General features: G+C 41.4%; 1 protein-coding gene across 7 annotated transcripts in view; it reads left to right on the forward strand.

Annotated features, from left to right (window-relative positions):
• Positions 1-15018, forward strand: part of mapk9 (mitogen-activated protein kinase 9) — a 40122-nt gene extending 25104 nt beyond the window's left edge. The window contains exons 13-16 of one of the 7 annotated variants that reach the window (XR_015103446.1): positions 1904-2044; positions 4191-4257; positions 12151-12274; positions 13599-15018. Coding sequence is in view for 3 of the 7 variants with exons in the window: in XM_086134532.1 (XP_085990658.1) it covers positions 1904-2025 (122 nt within the window). In the remaining 4 variants the exon portion in view is untranslated. Of the gene's footprint in view, positions 1-1903; positions 4147-4190; positions 4258-10417; positions 10559-12150; positions 12275-13598 lie in introns of those variants that run through there. The other 6 variants (XR_015103447.1, XR_015103449.1, XR_015103448.1 and 3 more) reach the window with 6 other exon arrangements.
• The last annotated feature ends 553 nt before the right edge of the window (positions 15019-15571 follow it).

Below are 15571 nucleotides of genomic sequence, written 5' to 3' on the forward strand. Positions count from 1 at the left end.
TATTTTCCCCCGGAATTGTCCTCTTAAAACAAGGAAAAAAAACCCTGCCGGTACTTACTGTGATATTCCTAAGACTTCCCTTTTAACTTATACTTTTGAGCTATGAAAAATGTTGGATGAAAAGATTGCACATTTGATTTAAACCACTCAATTATGCTCAGGTGATACAGCAAATGAACTTGAAAGATTTATTTTTGAAGCATAAATCTTTTTAACACATTGGCTAAGCACATCAAATCCCAGATGAGTCATCATCCATTCTTCCAAAGAAGGATTTTTACCCGTTATCGTGTCTGACATGTACTTTTCCTGCAGTGCAAGTGTCTTTTTATGGCTCACAACTACAGGAGGATGATCAGCACACTCTGGAGATATGAGGACATGTTTCTGCCACACTAAATCAGATTAGGTTGCTTTCATTCAAACACATTTCCCTGCACCATGTAACTTCGGACACATCCTAAATTGTGTGTTGATGGTTACTTTATTGTTTTTTTTAGGATTATTGCGAGAGACAGTTCATTATTACGCCTTTACAAAATATTGCTAGTTTTGTGCATTTTCCACACATCAGAGCATCACACTTCTTGGGAGTTAATATCACGAGGGAAAGTTACCATGGTAACGATTTCTTTGAGTGAGAGCACTTTGGAGCAAAAACTTAGCAACCAGCCTGCTCCTCTGAAAGCACACATGCAGCCGCCATTTTTTAGCACACAGCAGTTGCCCGAGAGTACCAGATGTTCTGTTCTGGGTTTCCCTTTGAACTGAGACATTTTGCATGTGCTCCAATTTTTGGGCTGAGAAGAAATAGTGGCAAATAAAGAGGGAAAAATACATTATAACCTACAGGAAAAGAGAATTACGTGCAAGAAGGTCTATCAGCAGATATGCTTTATATATACAGTATATGTATGTGTATATATATATATATATGAAAAAAAATAGAACCTTCTTCCAAGCTGTCTGGTCCTGCGCCGAAAAAGTACTTGCCCCCTAAACCTAATAAGTGGTTGGGCCATCCTCAGCAGCAACTGATATCAGGCATTTTTTCTGACTGGCATTAAGTGTCCCACATCCCTGTGGAAATATTTTTGGTCTGCTCCTCCTTGCAGAACGGCCTGAATTCAGCATTGTTGGCAGATTTTCAGGTTCTATTTCATGATGCCTTGATTGAACAGGTCCGCAGGGAATCAGGCTTGAGTGTGGTCGGGGAAAATGAACTCAGCTTTGCAAAAAAAATGCTATTAGCCACAGTTTAACGATTTAAACTGGGGCAAGCACTTTTTCCCTCTGGGCCAGATAGCTTTGAATAGTATGTTTTCCTTAGTGCATAAAATCGCCAATTTATAACGGTGTTTTACATTTTACTTGGGTTATCTTTTCCATATTTACATTTGTTTGATGATTTCTAGCATTAAAATGAGGGAACTAGAAAAAAAGAGAATGTGAAAAGACCGTTAATACTGTTTCACAGCACTGTAAATTGAATTTCTACTTGAGGGACCAGGCTCAGTGTATTACAGCTAAATAATACATAAATAACATTTTCAAGAAAGAATCTCCAGTTTGTGGTTTCAAGGACAATTTTTGGGTGTCACTGTGAGTGTTTTCATATGTACACAGAGCTCACATAAGCCACATGTTGATGAAGCATTTCCCCAAATAGATGTTTGGATTGAGTGAAAGGATTGTGTGTTTCACAAGTGTCAGGAATGGTCATGCTTAAGAAGAACCCAAGAGGAAAGAAGAGGTCTCAAAAAAGGAAGATCACATTGGCTGGACTATGGGGCGAAAATGCTGATTTGATGACTTATTCAGGATTTCTTTGGAGTCCTCCTGCAAGGGTTTCTTTGAAAATATGTATTTAGTGTTGCTTTTTTTTTGGTGTGTTTGTTTGCAGGATGTGCAGCTGAGGGTTGTTGGAACAGACCGGGCGGACGGATAGGGAGGAGGTGTGACAGCGAGGGAGAACAGAGAGAAAGACTGGCTGGAAATAAGAGCAAATGTAGGAGAGCTCAGTAAGGAGACATCCTCCACATCGGTGAGGCCACGTAAGACAGCAAGGACACAGATGAAAACGTATAGAATAACGCTGCTGATGAACGCACAATGGAAGGTGTGAGGAAAATGAACTCATTGATCACGGCTAAGAAAGTGTTTGTGACTATTTAGTATTTCTGTACCATTTTGTCAAAACGGTTGTCCTACCTTCTTCCTCCCTTCAACCAGGACAGTTTGGACCAGCAGTTTTGGCTTACGGAATGTGTGCATGTTTGTGTGTGTGCGCGTGTGTGTGTGTGTTTGTGTGTGTACGTGTGATGGGCACACATTTGAATCAGGTCCAGTGTACACAGAGCCCTCTGCTCATTGGCCATCTCTGAGCCTGGGATGGCCGAGCGAGTCTGGGAGAGTAAACAATAGCATGATGGGAACAGCTCACGTAGGGATCAGCAGTTCAGCGGGCTGCATCGCAGTCATCATCTGTCAACCATGTTGATCGGCGTTAGTGAGACTGAGCGCCGACATCCCTTCATGCAAATGTGCCATTGCAATTTATTCCTGGCTCGTGTTTGTAGGCTGCGATGCTTCAGTGCATACAGTGTAAAGTACTAGGTTAGTAAAGACCTGATGCAGCGCGTTGGCTTTACATATGGATGCTTTCTGTTAATAAGTCCAGGGAACCCGCGGCGCATATTTATTTATACAAGCGTACAGACAGTGAGGGCAGAACAGAGGTGTGTGTATTTATGAGTTCACAGTAACTGGATTATTAATACAAAGTAGCACATCAAAGAAACGGGTGCACACTTTCTTTTGTAGACATGGGTTGAACAGAAAATGGAAAATGAAATGATAAGGGTGTTGCTGTTGCTGCCAGGCTCCTTATCATCCTTTGAAACCAAACAATTTGGGCTGCTCACACAGTAAACGAACAGGAGATGTGCTGGCTTTTTTTTGTTTGTCAGGCAATGTCAACGTCACTCTAACCTGCCCAGGGCCTTCAGAATTACTCATGCTGGCCCAACTAAAGCTATATTAGCAATGGCTGTGACTGTTATTTTATTTTATTTTTTTAACTCATCGGGTTCCAGATTTGTCCTCACAGGGCTCGTTTACTGGCCCTCAATAATGTCAGCAATTTTCCACCCACATCTTGGTAAATCAGAACAAGGCGAGTTCAACTAACAAAACACATCTTTCGCAAATGTATTTTTATTTCAATGTTTTATGTTTGTTTAAGCATGTTTGTCGTGTCGTATTGTGTTTGGGTCTTACTGACGGTTTCTGTAACTGTGACGTGATCGTGGTGGAATTAAGCACTGGATTAACTCAGGGGAAAATCCAGGTGCACACAAAGAACTAGGGTTCGCATGGGTGCACATGAATATGGCGTTACATGGCACAAGAAGCCACACTCAATTTCCACCGTTCTTAGTGTTTGTCATTTGTTTCTTTTATATTCATGGCCTCGAAGTGGTTTTGATACAAATACTGTATTCGTTGTAAATTATAGTACGGTAACCATGCGATTTTCAACTCAGCGGAATTGGATGAGAAAGATCTGTTTTTAAATCAATTCTCATTTTTCAAGGTCGCAAAGCGACAAAATTGATTATCAAGGTCTTAAAAAGGCAGGCGTCTGCGCATGTGCCAGAGTGCTTGGTGAAGTTCCCAAAAAGAATGTTTGGAGAGAGAAAGAAATGAACACATTTTCATACTCGTTCACAGCTCCTTAAGAAACAGAGACACAAGAGTGAGATGTGGCAACATTTGGATGTGGAGCGGCCGGAAAAGAGTGTTGCGCGTGCATGTTTTTCAGTAAACAGCTGAGGTAACGTTTCTCAAATTGTTTCCATTTCTGATGAACAACCCGCAAACAGGGATTCGCAGTGTCGTAACAGTAGTTAGCTGTGGTCAAAATAAGGAGCCCCCGAAGGGTAATCGCTCCATATTAAAGATGAAGATTAGTCAAAGGGTTTTGTGTTTGTGTGAATGTCATCAAAATGCCACGTCATAATCCCGGGGGTGACACTTGTCTGAACTGGATCACTGTTTTGTTTGTACTGTAAATGGTTTGAAATCATGTGAAACACATTGTGTCTGAAATGCGCAATATTAATATAGCAATTTTGCTTTGCCTTGCCTTTTTTCCCAATGTGTTACTGTTTATCGTTTTCTTATTTCAGCAGGCAACTTCGCCGTTGCTGTACTTGCAAAAGAGAGACTGGAAAGCAGAGATGAAGCTGTCTGAAGGTAATTCTAAGAAAATCTGGAGGCACATTCTGTCTTCGCACCCGCATACTGTATCTCTCAGTGGGACAGCTGATGATCACATACTCAGCTGTCTTCTTCTACTGCACACCTCCACGCCTCCGGGTGCACACACATGCACGCGCACACACTTGCTCTCCATAAAAATTGGGTTGCTGTCGACTGCGGAAACCTGTGCTACTAAAAGAAATATCAAAAGATTCACCGTGCAATTTTCTGCATCCCTATCTGGCTCCTCGATAAGGGAGTGTTTTGTGGTGCATCATAAATATACATAAAATAAAAACGCCACCTGTCATTTATTCCCTCAGCAATATCAACCCATCTGCAAGAAATATCCAGCGTAAATGAAAAAGCGGAACATAAAGTGTGCGCTGCTGAAGCCCACGTTCACCAGATACTTTTTAAAAAATCCTCTCGGGCTCATTCAAGCTTGCAGGAGAGCCACATGCCATCAAATTATTGAACATAATGCTTTCCAAGTCTTCCCTCGGCGTCTTTATCTCCCGCCCTCGTGCACGACTTATCACTGTCTGCCTCGTCTCCTCCTCCTCTCCTCCGTCTTTTTCACGAGAAGATTTGCTTCCCATCAGTAAACTTGTCAGGCAGAACAAATGAACGATCTTTTTCTATTTGCATCCAAGATGAAAGGCTGGGTATTCATTTGCTTCTCCGTACAAAGGAGGATCATTTTAGAATCTTTCCATTTGCCCTATGATCGTGAAAATTAAAAGAGATGACAAAAGAAGGGGATAACACCATTCGGTAAAAATGGCTTGACAATAGCTTGAGGGTGATCAGGTTTTTACAGTCCCTTCTCATGTACTGTGTCACCGCTCTACTTTCACAAATGGGGTTGAGATCTTGCAGTTTTGTTACATTCAAATTTAGACGGTACGCGCCTTTTTTTTTTTTTTGATTGGCATTATGATTCACATTTTCCCTTAGCATTCAAATGTTTTTTTAAACCACTTTGTTGGATTTTAGAATTTCATAGTTTATTGGTACATTAACTGCAACATGCTCGAATTTATCTGAAGCCTTTATTTTGGGAATCTCTGTCTCACTTCCTTGTCCCACATTTGAAGGCCATGTCAGGCCAAAAGAGGGACAGTTTGTTCTGTAAAGTCTTGATTCTTGGTTGAAAGTGTGGGAAAGCCAATTTTCACCATTTTAAAATTGTTTAATTGCTTAACCTAAAATGTTATCGACATGTGCTGCCTTGAAATGTTGAATTCACCCAACTTGTGAGATATGGCAATTTAATAGTGGTCAAAATGTATTTTGTAATTTCAACAGATATTGAGCAATGCAAAATATTCAAATCAGAGCTTCTCACCTTTTTGAGTTCATTTAAATGATGTTTTCGATTGATTTTATTGTCAAACAATATTGTTTCTTATTTCCATATAAGCTAAGTTTTACATGATCAGGATTTTAGAAGCGAACACTGATCAGCAAATTTTTAAAAAACGTTTTTTTTAAAAAGCTAACGATCACGATCCGATCAGAAGCTGGACCAAATTTTCCAATCTATTGAAACAACCTTTTTTATTTACTGTATAGTAGACTATCTGTGGAGGATTGGAACTGGCCTGGCCCAGAAATAGCCCAAATTTACAAGTAAGCTCATTGAAATGCATTTGGAAAAAATAACAATTGAACAATTGTTGAGCAGTTAACAAATTCTCCCATAAATGCTGACAAGCAAAAACAACTACATATGCTGAGAAACCTTGGATTATTAACAGTGGCAATGCAGAACGTACTTGGAGTACACGAGATTGGTTGCTGTAGTGTCTTATTTTGCGGAACTGATCAGTAATGTCGTTGATTGACATCAATCAGAGTTAAAATGATAAATTCAAAACATTAAATATAATGATAAATCAGAACTAAGTTGATAAATAGAGAAAGGTATATAAATATCCATTATGAATACAAGAGAAAATTGACACAAGAGTGTCAGGGTGCGGAAGTATATAATCCCGATACAAACCAAAAGTTGTAAAAATATCACGGTTAAGGGTAAAGTATGAGCCTTAATGGAGACTTCTTTCTTCTTACTTTTTTCTTTTCTGATTGATATAAAAATGATCTATTAGATACAGTCACATCTTCCTACTCCCTTGAACATAATAACTGTGTTGAATGAAGATTGATTTCTTTCTTTTTACTTTTTTTATCTACCTTATTTTCTGTCAAATTATTACTGTATATATGTTTTATGTTCAATAAACAAACAAACAAATTGATCAGCAAATTATGACATTGTAACCGATCGCTAATTCTGCATAAAATACAAAATATCTTCCAAACTGATCCAACCAATCAGAACTTTCTTCAATTGATCATAAATCTTCTGAGGTACAGTACATTTCGGGGATTGAGCATGTGATATTTATTCATTTTCCCTCCTCTTATTCAAAGCTGCCTGACGCTTCATTACATTTGGAAAAGAAATCCTCGAAATTGCTTTCCCTGTCTCATAAGAACCCTCATTAACGAGACGCAACACCCCGTCTCGCACACCCACACTATTCCCTGGGATTTTATCCCTACTGAAGAAATCAATTAGGAAGATTACAGACTTCCAACCCTCCTCAGACAGCAGTTAAAGATGAGCTGCGTCGTCATTGTTTGATCATTAACTCAAGAGACCATCGAAACAGGGATGGAGGCAAGAAATCAGCTCCAATGTGACCACAGAGTGGAGGAGAAAAAGAAGGAACGGAAGAAGTCGAGAGAGACGGAGGGAGGGAGAGCTGAAATCTTTTTTTTCCAACTGGGAAAGAATGACAATAGAAAAGCTCATCCTGGATACGGCACCATTGTAAAGGTCCCCGCTGTCTACATTTCCATTGCTTTAAAGAAATCCTTTCATTTCAAACGGCTCGATTTTTGATTGAACAACTCGCCATAGTCTAAGTGCCCAAAAACGCATTTCAAAAGAGCTTTTCCCAAAATGTGGAAGATGAAGTTGTGCCTAGAGTAATAATATTATGTCCTATCCATTTTTTTTCACTGAGTGAAGAGCAGCCCACATAGGCCACTTTTCCTCCCTCCTCCATCTATACACTGCCGCTAGTCATTTGCAACTATCCATTAACTGCGCCAGTACGACGCCTTTAGAATGAGGGGGAAAAAAATGGTTGTTGCTCTCTTAAAAGGATTTTCAGAGCGATGGAAAAACATTAACATTAACCGAGGTACAAGAAATGGGTCATTGGATAAGCATAAAGAGAGAAATGAGATAGTATTAAAGATAATAGAAAAAATTTGCATTCGCAGAAAGTCCCCCCCAAATGAATAACTGTGCTCTATGGTCCCCCACCCCGACCCCCCCATCAAGTGTAGCCTTTCCATGCCAAACTCTTTTTTCTGTGTGTGGGTGTGTGTGTGCGCGCGTGTGGGTGTGCGTGTGCGCGTGGGTGTGGGTGTGCGTGTGTGTACACACACACATTTTGGGAAAGTACAAATTTGAGGATCACACCATTGACTGTATGGACCGAATGGCACCTTGCCAATGGTTTGTTAACATACACATTAGTACAACTGCACGCTCGAATACTGCATCCCAAATTCTGTCTTTTTAATATTGTTCAGTTTTGATTGACACTGGCAGAGAGCGATTCATTTTGGTTGAGAGAGGTGTTCTATAGCACAGTGGGCTTGCATTGCCACATTTGATCACATTTTTTTATTTTGAATTCATTTAATTGTCCAAGTGTGCCTCAGGTTGTGGTATGAGATATGATGGGAACCCTTTCACAGTCCTCATGTTTCTCTTCCAGTTTTGGCTAGTAAGAAATCGTAACTATCCAAGAAGCTTGTTAACGAGCAGCATTGAACACTTGGGATGAGAGAGAGGGAGAAAAAGGCTACGGGGGCCAGTTATCAACCCGCTTATGCGGGACCACATGGGGAGAGAGAGCAGAACATGGAGATGAATATTTCCCCCTGTCACAGAGCATCCAGCTGCCTCCCAAGCATCTGTAATGAAGAACGAAATACTTGAAAGACTATGATCAGTGAGAGCGGCAATTCATTTGCAAGAGAGTGAGACGAGTGGAGAGAATAGGGGAAAAAAGGGAAAAAGCCGCCAGCTACAGCTGTCGAGCTATGATAGAGACGAATGATACTTGCTGTTTTCACAGGCTATCTCCCCCAGGCTTTGTGTTCGCACAGCCAGAGATGTTTCAACCACAGAGAAGGCCATTTGTAGACCTGACGACATTCATGAGAAAATCTATAAACATTCTAGAATGTAAGTAACAGTGTGGGCAAATAAACGGTAACAAACAGTGGGACAGCTGATGATCACAAACCTTGGAAAATGAGGGATAATGCATGAGAGGTGATGTCACAAAGCCAAAATTCCAAAGAGGGGAGGTGAGGACTCCAAGGCCAGTTTAATACTCTGCATTCAAGTGTGTCATAGCATCAGCAGGGGATGGCATCAAATCGGTCTGATTGAGTGCTTCCAAATAAATATGAAGGGCCGTATACTTGCCCAAAATAACAAAATCCTTTCTCATGAAAAAAACTGAAGAAAAAAAAACTTGCATACTGGCCTTATAAATTCTGACACATTTAAAAAAAAAATTGTCTTGATTACCAAAAACACTATTATGAAAACAAAAACACTCTCTGCTTCGACCTGTGTGGGACCAGAAATAAGTGTGGTTCTAAGAGGTATGTTGGTGACTGTGAGAGCATTTTAACCTGCAGGTTAATTTTTATGGTGTGAGAAAGGTTTTCTGAGTGTCAGGGGTTTTCTGGTCTACACTAAATAGACTTAATTCTAAGAGGTATTCTCTGTGACTGTGGGATATTCTGGGGGGCTAAGAGAGAGGTCTTTTGACTCATGTGAGTTTTGAGATGATGTGTTGAGATGATTCATCCATCCATCCATTTTTTAATGCATAATCATGTAAATGACAATGAGGGCAAATAACATCACCAGACAATTTTATTTACCTTTGTCAGATAGTCCTGAGCTGTATGACTGTTTAAAAATAAATGTTTTCCCATTGTTCTTTTTCCCATGGGATGCCAAAGTCAATTTAGCTTGTGTCTCCTTTGCGCATCGAATGTATGGAATGTATTCAACAGCATTTAAATGAGGCTGATGCGGCATTGCCCTAAGCTGTGTTATAAATGCAGCCCAAAGTGTTCTCATAGAATGTGCGGCCATCTGGCTGCACGCGATGCGCAGCTGATGCATTGGCTCCGGTCTCCCACTCATTAAAACAACATGTAGTGACTAGATTAAATTACAGCCAATCTAGTAAAGCAGACCTAGGCAGAGTATGGCTCAGGGGCGACATCTGGCCCGCCCACAGTCTCTCACTGGCCCTCACAGTGACGATGAAGTCACAATAAAATGTAACTATATAGCGCTCTTATTTTGAAAGTTCTACTTTTGATGTGCACGTGTGGACGCTTGTACAAGCAAGGCAGTGGGCAAGAGCTATGACTTGTGCCAATTTCGCACATTTTCTGTTATTCTATTTACTATATTGAGGGATTTTTCCGAACCCACTAGCAACTTTTTTTTCCAAACAGAGACTACCAAATAGCACAACGTTCTACAAACTTATTTCCTGCACAATGGAGAGAAGAGGGCCAAGAAGAGTTGCCCAATTACACTTTATGCAAATCTACACTTATACTGTACTTACCAGGGGTCATCACTATATACATCACTGTCAATTATATACTTCACTTAACTTATATACATGAAACTATATAGTTGGGTGTCCTGACCAGGAAGGGCTAATTTGAGTTGGCGGATGGTGGACAAAATTAATATTATGATTTTTTATATGGAATGATGTCATTTTAATGATTGCTTCTAATTTTGTTGAACATTTTCATTTCTTTCTTCTTTTTTTCTTTTGTGACCCCTTTGCAAAATTAATTGTATAATCGAGCTCATTAGGTTGCAGGAATGGTTTACTTAATAATGTATTGGCTGACGAGCGTGTGTGAGGCAAAATGGGGAATCAAAAATGAAATGCAATTCTCAAGTCACATCTTTTGAAAAGAGACAAGGCTTCTCTGCTATTGTGTTGTTTCTTTTTGTTTGGATGTATATTCATCCTAAAAGCCTCCCTTCATGTGGTTGAATCCTTCCCAGAAAATCATGAATGGATCAGAATGGGGACATTGTCTACTTCCGCAACAAAGGGATACCCACTTCAAATGTTCCCTCATCTCTGGAAAAGATCTCAAAACACCAAAGGGATAGTCGCTGCTTTGGGGACCACTTTTGGAACAAGCACCCTTCATAATCCCCTGGACATGTTTTCCCAGCCCCTTAGAGAATTGAGCAGCCGTTGCCGTGTGTACATCACTTAATGAGTTTTGCTCCCAGTTGGCTGTGGATGTGTTGAACAATCACCAAATAGCTTACATGATTTGTAGCCAATCTGACACCTCGCTTCGATATAGCCTGTACCAAAGACAAAATGAGGAGACTGGGGATGACAGATGCAAATTAGCACATACTTTACAGCAGTGGCGGCCTGAGCTTCGAATGCGCCTCTGTGCGCCCCCCCCCACCCCCTTTGGTGCCCCCATTTCGTTTGTACCATGAGTAAGGCTAGGATCCCTGTTAAATGACGACCCAGTTCGTTTTTACTGATGATGATTTGATCTAACACTTGGTTCATGATTCTGCGTCAGTTTTGAGCTTCACGTTCACTCTGTAATATGTGCACTTCTTGAGAGATGCTGCGTCACATACTGCACATGCCAGAAAACAGCACCACTGTACATATTTCCTCAAATAATAAACTCGGAGCATTGAGATGGGACTTTTTGATAGAAATGTTTGCTTGAAGGCGGAGCTTGACAAGTCAATGTTAAGTGGATGCTCGACAAGGAATTTTACTCGGCGTAAACTATGTAAATTACATGTGTAACTTTTGGAACTGACATTTGTTTTTTCTCACCCAGCCTGTAGCACATCGTTAACACGCACATGCCAGCATGAGTGGGTTGCAGTAGTATTTTGGATACGCTGTTCCGGCCGATTGGTGTGTGGGTTTAACGTTGGGCATAGAAATTTTAAACACAAATAAATCTCCATGATGTGAAACATCACCCGACATGCGGCATCCACATGCTGTATGTTTCCTATACGGTTATGAGAGCTGCACTGTTATATAACCAACTGGGGATTGAATCCCTCCAAGTCTTTAGCTTGCTACGAAGGCATTCGCTATGCATAGGCGCGCACCACTTCTTCGTTCCTCCTACACTGAGCCTACAAGATCTGACTCGTTCACTGTTCTGCACCGTATCTCACACAGTGCGTCATGAAAGACAGGATTTTTCAATTCACTGCAGAATCATAACAACACAACAGAAGCTTCATCTCATTATAGTGAACCCCCGTGTATCATGTGGGACATGTTCCAGACTCACATGCAAAGGGTCATCCGAAACATTATAGAGAAACCTTATAAAAAATAATAATAATAAATACATGCTCTGTAGTTTCAGCCCTCCCATATAATTTAAACAGCATTACAATTAATAGAATTAAATGTTGTATAATTAAACACCAATATGTTCGACCATATAATTTACATCCATCCATTTATCATTCTGGTATCAACAATTGAACACCCTCACAGAGATCTACTTGCTGTGTATCCTTATTTGTCATTATGGATAGAAAGATGAATCGGTAGGTATGTAGAATAAGAGCAAGATGTACAGTACATGTCGTAGTCTTAGATCACGGGTATCCAAATCCAGTCCTCGAGGGCCGCTATCCTGCATGTTTTACATGTTGCCCGCCTCCAACATGCATGATTCAAATGACCATCTCATCCTAATCATTTGAATCTGATATGTTGGTAGGGGGAAACATCGAAAAAGGTAGCAGATGTGGACACTGTCTGGCCTGTCTGAGATGACCCAATGCATTGTTGACCACTAATGCCAGGCTCCATGATAGCCGGCAATCTGAAAAACTATTAACCAGGTAAGACCTTGACTTCCACTAAAATAATTAGAGGGTGGAAAAAATAACTCCCGCCTGATACAGGCCCTCACACAAACCTGTTGCTAGGAAACCCTTCATAAGACTTGTGGAGAGGCTATCAAGCATCAAACCACCTTGATGCTGGTGCCTGAAAATACATTTGCTGCATCATGGGGAGCAAGATGAAGATAAATACAGAAATATCAACGTGCTGCATTAGCTGTAAGTCCCGCCGCACACTGAGCGGCGAGGCTGAGCACCACTCAGTGGACCATACAGATGGCGACTTTTTCTACTGACATCCCGCAACAGAAAAACTGTAAATGTGTCTCTGACTTTTAGGCTTCACATACAATATACAGTATTGTATTCTATTTTTAGAACCACAAAAACATGACGCGATTGTCAAGGAAGATGTGGATTTCCCCAAATATAGGTAATGGGCAATAAAGGGGCGCAAGGATATTTCGATAGGCTGTTGGCAATGTGGGGCGGCCCGGTCGTCCAGTGGTTAGCACGTCGACTTCACAGTGCAGAGGTACCGGGTTCAATTCCAGTTCCGACCTCCCTGTGTGGAGTTTGCATGTTCTCCCCGGGCCTGCGTGGGTTTTCTCCGGGTACTCCGGTTTCCTCCCACATTAAAAAAAAAACATGCATGGCAGGCTGATTGAACACTATAAATTGTCCCTAGGTGGAAATGTGGGCGTGCGTGGTTGTTCGTCTCTGTGTGCCCTGCGATTGGCTGGCAACCGATTCAGGGTGTCCCCCGCCTACTGCCCGAAGTCAGCTGGCAGATAGGCTCCAGCACCCCCCGCAATCTTGGTGAGGATAAAGCGGTTCGGAAGATGAATGAATGAATGTTGGCAATGGTTGTTGAATTTTTCCAATGCAGTGTGGCTTGCGCTTCTGTTTTAAGTCTGTTGTTTATTTATTTATTTATTTTCACTGCTCTGTGATTTGCTGTCTTTTCACTTGCTCTTTGTTTTGTCACTGGGAAGCTTCACGCGTCCATCTGGAAGCAGTTTTGACTAGTATTGATGTCGTTCAAGCACTTGGACAAAATACAATGTTTTTAGAGAGAGATTTAGAGAGCTGTTGGTCAAACCGTTGTAAATGAGATTGTTGATGAAACTCAACTATTATGTTTTAGAGGGAAAATATTTCAAAATGTGTATTTTCTTGCAAAAAAAAGGAACTTGTCTCCTCAATTTTGGCGACGAAAGGTAGAAACGGTATTTTTCTTGAATGTTCACAGTTTACTGGGTAAAGAATTGAATAATGTATTATCCATCCATCCACTTTCAACACCTCTTATCTTGAACAGGGTCGCGGGAATTGCTGGAGCTTACCCCCGCTGATTTTGGACAAAAGGCGGAATAACCCCTGAACTGGTCGCCAGTCAGTCACAGGGCACATTTAGAGACGAACAACATACCACATTTGGATCATCACCGAGTGGGAATCGATCCCGCACTGCTCGCACACAAGTCAGGCAAGTGTACCACTACAGTACTACATCAGCGACTCTAAAACATTCAAACTCCACAAAGGAAGGCCAGAGCCGAAATCAAACCCTGCACCTCTGACTGTGAGGCTGGCGCTCTAACCAGTAAGCCACGGGGCCACCCTAATGTATTTTTTTTTTCCAAGATGGCGCCCGAGTAGGCAGCCTTCGGCAAGTGCTCTTCAAGAGCCTTGTTTTTTTGTTCTTTGTTGGTGTTTTTGTCTTTTGTTTTGTCACATGTTGTTAGTTGTTTCATCGTGCTGACCTGATATGAACTGTTTTCGGGGTTTTGGGGCCACGACATTCGTCAAAGGAGAAGTATCTGTGCTTGGTGGTTGCGCCTTCTCGGCAGCACGCCTGTACCAGCACAGATTTTGATTTTGGAGGAATGTCGGCGCCATTGACTGTCGGTGCTGGACAGACCTGGGGCGCTTGTGTTTTTTGCGCCTGTAATGGGCAGCATTTTTCACAACCCCGTTTTGTTCATTTTGAGCATGACGTCTCTGATCCACTGGTTAAAGGACACTTTGATCCTCTCCTCTTTCATCTCAAACTGCTTCAAACAACAAAGCGTGTGACGGAAAAGTGGTTAGGACTGCACGACTGTCCGAGTTTTATGTTATGTGTTGTGTTTATTATTTTACTTTATGTTAACTGTTTTGTTAAGCGCTTTGTTACAGCTGCCGCTGTTGTGAAAGCGCTATATAAATCAGCATGTATTCTCTTGTATTGTATTATCATTTTGCCAAACGATATCCTCTTGGTGAGGTTCGTTCTTTCTGTCCTGTTGTTTTGGCATCATCGTTGTTCAGAGCCATTAATAAAGTCAAAACGTGCAGTCAGTTTGGATCATTTAGCAACTGCGCATATGATGCCATGTCGCGGCTTGGAATTGAAGTGGATTTACATGGGACAGGAGATGTGAGCCAATCTCTTTTTCGTCAATGGACGCTACAGCTTCGTGTTTGCTTTCAAAACTTAGCTTGTAGCAGACGTGTGCACATTTTCAGCATGACGTCTCTGATCCACTGGTGAAAGGACACTTTGATCCTCTCCTCTTTCATCTATAACTGCTTCAGACAACAAAGTGTATGCAGAAAATTTGTCTGTGTCCTATGTGTTGTGTTGTGTTATTTTTGTTATTTTGACTTCAAAATGGCGCCGCGTGAGGGGCTGCCTTTCCAGCAGCTCCTATATTTTGTTGTTCTACTTCTTCCTTTCATAACTTTGCTGCTGTGAATCGGGAATTTCTCCATTGCGAGACTAATAAAGCTTTTCTTATCTTATCTTATGAGCATGGATTTTTTTTTTCCTCGGCCGCCACAAAACACACTTATTTTCCTAGTTTGCTTTTTTAACTGCTGCCTCTGCTGTCTCGTACTGCAGTGGCCCCAGTTGAGATGTGAGAGGTGGGGGTGGAGGAGTCAAAGAAGAGAGTGAGAGAAGAGGCCGAAAAATAGAAGATGACATTCATGACAGGACTTGAGTAAGTCACTTTGATCAGCCACAGTATTTGAAATGTGACTCCATCCATCCATTTTCAATCGTGCTTGTCCTCAGGAGGGTGTGGGGGGGCTTGAGCTTTTGGGCTGACTTTGGGCGAGAAGCAGGGGGACTTTGGGCAAGAGGCAGGGTACACCTTGGACTGGTCCGCAGCCAATTGCAGGTCAAATTACTCTTTAGGCTTGAGTTACTTTTCAAATTAAGGCTGAAGTTTGTCGTGTCGGCATATTAAAAAGTAAGCAGTCTCCTAAGATACAGGATTGTTTTGTGCTTTGGTCCAGTTAACACAC

The sequence above is a fragment of the Hippocampus guttulatus genome, chromosome 2 (genome assembly GCF_054856545.1).
Source record: "Hippocampus guttulatus isolate MCC_2025c chromosome 2, RoL_Hgut_1.0, whole genome shotgun sequence".
Lineage (NCBI taxonomy): Eukaryota > Metazoa > Chordata > Actinopteri > Syngnathiformes > Syngnathidae > Hippocampus > Hippocampus guttulatus.